Below are 4326 nucleotides of genomic sequence, written 5' to 3' on the forward strand. Positions count from 1 at the left end.
TGTGATGTACTCTAGGTGACCCTGCTCTGGCAGGGGGGTTGGACTACATGATCTTTCAAGGTTCCTTCCAACCCCTAGGATTCCATGATTCTATGATTCTATGAAAGGAAGCTCTTCTCAGGAAGAGACCTGCCTCAGAGCCTGAGGTGAAGGGGAAAAACGTGTTGCAACAGGTTAAGATACTGGAGCTGAGCAGGTCACCCCAATCAGCTCACTGCATAACAACTAGTGCAGACAAGAAAAGGCAACTGGTGATAGTAGTGGGAGACTCTCCTCCAAAAGGTACAGAAGCACCCATCTGCCAAACCAATTCACTCTCTATAGAGAGCTCTGTTGCTTACCAGGTGCTCATATCAAGGATGTCACTGAAAGACTGCCAAACCAAATGCTGTACACCTCACTGACTATGACCAGCCGCTGCTGTTTCGTGGGAGCAACAGTGGTAATAGCCAGGAGCAATTTGAAGATTATCAAGGATTACAGAGCTGTGGGAGCAGCAGTGAAGGACTCAGGAGCCTCTTCTCGTCAATCACAGAACCACAGAATCACCAAGGCCTTTGAGATCATCAAGTCCAGCCTATGACCTAACACCACCACATCAGCTAGATCACTTACCCTCACTGCTTAATCACAGACCTGTAACAGCAGACCCTTACCCTGGACCCTTAACCCTAGACCATCTAATCTAGATGCTTACGCCTAGACCCTTAAACCTTGACCCTTAATGCTACAGTCCTAACCCTGGACATAATCATCCCAGAAGATCATCTAGTCCAACCATAAGCTAAATCCCCCTACCATAACGTAATCTACCCAATCAGTGCTTAAATCATGCTGTTAAGCACTGTATCTATATTTCTCTTAAATACTTTCAGGGACAGTGACTCCACCACCTCCCTGTCAAAGGCACTTGAAAGGGCCAGTTGAATTAGGGAAATTTATAATTGGCTATGGGAGTGTTGCCACAGCCAGAGCTTCCACTACATAGACCGTGGGACCTGCTTTGAGAAATCTGGTGTCCTAGCAGCCAGTGGGGTCCATCTCTCAGAGAAGGAAGAGAGCACCTTTGGCCAAGCACAGCAGTTTGTGTGGCAGCTGGTGTGGAAGGGCATGCAGGGAGGGTGCTCCTTCGAAGGGCACCGCTCTGAGCTCATCTGCATGGGTCAAGGGTGCTCATCCTACCTGACCCACAGTGAGCACTCAGCAGAGAGCTCAAACAAGCTCAAACACAGGCAGTCTATTGATAGCGATTTCTCACAAAACATAGCAGGCAACCAAGATTTATTTTTCCCCTGTTCATATTGCATTCTGTGAAGAAAGCAGAAAAAAAGGCAGTACCTAAGCTGTCTACTAAATGAAATTAAAACCATCTCCCATACTGACTAAAGGTGTAGGATTGAGGAAGCTTTTTCCACTCCCCTGTTCAGGAACCATCCTGCAGTTACTCCTACTCTTCTTGTTAACACTAAACCCTGCTGTGGGCCACCTGCTGCACTGCAGAATTTGGGTGACCTGTTGCATCCCCCTGCTGTGGCAGAACATCCCTCCAAATGCTGTACTGCCACTGTACCCTTAGTGCCAAGCTGAACAAACCCCTGTGAGGGAGAAGAAGTGCCCTGGATTTCATCATTTATACCAGTAAGTATCTGGTACAAACATAGTGCTATTTTTGCTTTGTAAACAGCTTCCAGACACAGTCATTCTGTTATTATCCAGATGCTGTCAAGTGTGCAACCTCAGAAGAAGACAATGGATGGAACAACCCAAAGAGGTGTTCCTCCTCCTGCACCATAGTGATGGGATAATGTCTTGGAGCAGGAACACTTGGCATTTGGGGTACTTTGATCTCATTTGATCCGGGGAAGGACTTTTTATAGGGGTGTGTAGTGATAGGATATGGGGGAATGGATTTAAACTGGAAGAGGTTATACTTAGGTTAGACATTAGGAAGACATTCTTCACCATGGGGGTGGTGGGACACTGGCACAGGTAGCGCAGCGAAGTTGTGGATTCCCCATCCCTGGAAGTGTCCAAGCCAGGCTGGATGGGGCTTTGAGCAACCTGGTCTAATGGGAGGTGTCCCTGCCCATGCAGAAGGGCTGGAACTTGACGATCTTTAAGTTCCCTTCCAACCTAAACCATCCCATGACTCTCATAAAATAGAGAACACAATGGCAACTGGTTTGTTTTAGCCAGTGAATTCTACTTCAGATCAACACTGGCTACTGTTTGAGAGCAGGGTACAGAAAATGGAGGTGAAAACTTCCCTTCATTCCCTTGCAGTTTGTTAACAGATTTGGAAGGATAGTGGAAAAGTCAGATCTTTACTTCTTCTCACTTCTTGGATGGTGCATACAAACTCGCTCTTTACACTCTTAGTTTCCTCTTAAACCATTTTGAATGGAGGCATGGATTCAGCTTTTCACACACCACAGTGCTGAGGTTTTTGGCAAGCTTCTACCCATAAAATGGCTCTTGCTACTGCACCTAAGTTGTTTTACTGTATATGTACTAGCTTACACTGGTAGATTTCATAAGGTATCATTCTGACAGCAATTAAAAAGCACCCAGACTCCCCTGGTCTAATGACACTACAGAATATCTGAGATCTGGTTCTTCTATTAACTTCCTGTGTCAGCTAGAACCTCTTTTCCCTTTGATGCAGGAGCACATATAACTTTCCCTCATCCTTTGTCTTGCCTGTTCCTACTAAAAATGCTTTAGGGCAGGATTAGTCCTTCACAACATATGGGACACTGTGTAGAGAGCAACACCTCCAGCTTTGACTCCCTTTTGCTGGGGAAAAGAGCTGAAGCAATGTGAAGGACAGTTGGTGAAGAATACTTACCTATGCCACAAAAGCAGTTTGAGCTTCATTTTCATACCAGTTTCAAATTACGTGGTTATAAGCATGACTGTAAGGACAGCACTGGTATGTAGAAGTATAATTCAGTGGTTACAGGGTCACAAATATGAGAGAGAGGGTTTATCTTTCTTGACTGCAAATTCAAAACTGAGTTTGTAAATTCACCCAAATCTACAAAAGAGAAGAAGCATAGTCTCCTTTGTACATCATCTTTGTAACATCTTTTGTAACATCTGTTTCTACAAGTTAAGCATCAAACAATACATAACAACTAAACGGAAAGAGTCTTGTGACAGTACCTCCTTTATGCCTTCATTTAGCAGTCTGAAAATTCTTACAGCATAAAAACATATTTAAAAACAGCCAAAAGTCTCAGTAACAAAAAAAACAGGTTGTACAGACCTTGCCATAAGGAGTATCAACATATTTTTCTGTTCTTCCTTCTAAGATATCCGGATCATCCAGGCCAGTTCCACCAATAATTCCAATCTTACACAGAAAAGTACATATTAGTCTTCCTGAGATGATACTCCATTTAACAGCATGCCTAAGTAGCTACAAAGTACATTTTCTGCTTGAGATGGGGCTAGACTACAACTCAACAAAGCATAATACACTGAGCACAGTTACCCAGAAATTTCAAATTACTAAGTTTAAACAACTCTATTCAACTAGCCAATTTCTTACACTGTGATTCTCCTCTTAAAGACATTGAATTCAAAAGGCTGTGGAAAACAAACAAAGATGTGCCAACTCATCACTTATTCCCAATTAAAAAAAGAAGGATGTTATTTGGGAATGCTTCTAATAAGTGAAAGATACCTGTATGAATCTTATTGTAATAAAGGGTTCTATACATAACCACTGTACTGAACACCAGACATTACTATATAGTATTGTCATGAGCTGATATCGGGGGGCTACCGGCTGTCAGGTGCTTTTGCAAATGCCCCCCAATATGGAGGGGTTTTTGAATAAGACCAAGGGCTCACACATAGCGTTTGCCTCTCCCAGAGGAACAGCCACTGCAGGACCATATTTTAGAGTGGTAGTTAGAATGAATCCCCACCATGCTCAGAAATTGCCTCTAAGACCAATGTTTACTACACAAATTAATCGGTTTATTAAGGGTTAACACACACTGAGGGATGATGTTTAGGGAAGATGTAAATGTAAATGGCTACCAGGGACATATATATACCAGTTTCCCACAAGTATTACACACACTAAATAATAAAAACCTTTTTTTAAAATATTGGAAGGCTTTTGTGTTGACTTGCCAAGACTCAAGAGCTTCCTTGTTTCAGTAAGTAGTTTCTGTATACCTTCTGTAAAGCGGGACAGCAAAACAGCATCCTCACAAGTGAAATAAAAATAATCTGCTGACAATTTCACCTACTGTGAGCACTGCAACTGGGTCACTTATTGGCTTTTGTGTAGGTACACTGCTGTCAGGTTTT

General features: G+C 43.0%; 1 protein-coding gene across 1 annotated transcript in view; it reads right to left on the bottom strand.

The window, feature by feature from the left end:
• MTAP (methylthioadenosine phosphorylase) overlaps positions 1 to 4326 on the bottom strand; it is a 118142-nt gene that overhangs the window by 22577 nt on the left and 91239 nt on the right. The window contains exon 2 of the mRNA XM_009994426.1: positions 3269 to 3421. Within this exon, the coding sequence (XP_009992728.1) occupies positions 3269 to 3421 (153 nt within the window). The remainder of the gene's footprint in view (positions 1 to 3268; positions 3422 to 4326) is intronic.

The sequence above is a fragment of the Chaetura pelagica genome, unplaced genomic scaffold (assembly GCF_000747805.2).
Source record: "Chaetura pelagica isolate M959 unplaced genomic scaffold, ChaPel_1.0 scaffold920, whole genome shotgun sequence".
Taxonomy (NCBI): domain Eukaryota; kingdom Metazoa; phylum Chordata; class Aves; order Apodiformes; family Apodidae; genus Chaetura; species Chaetura pelagica.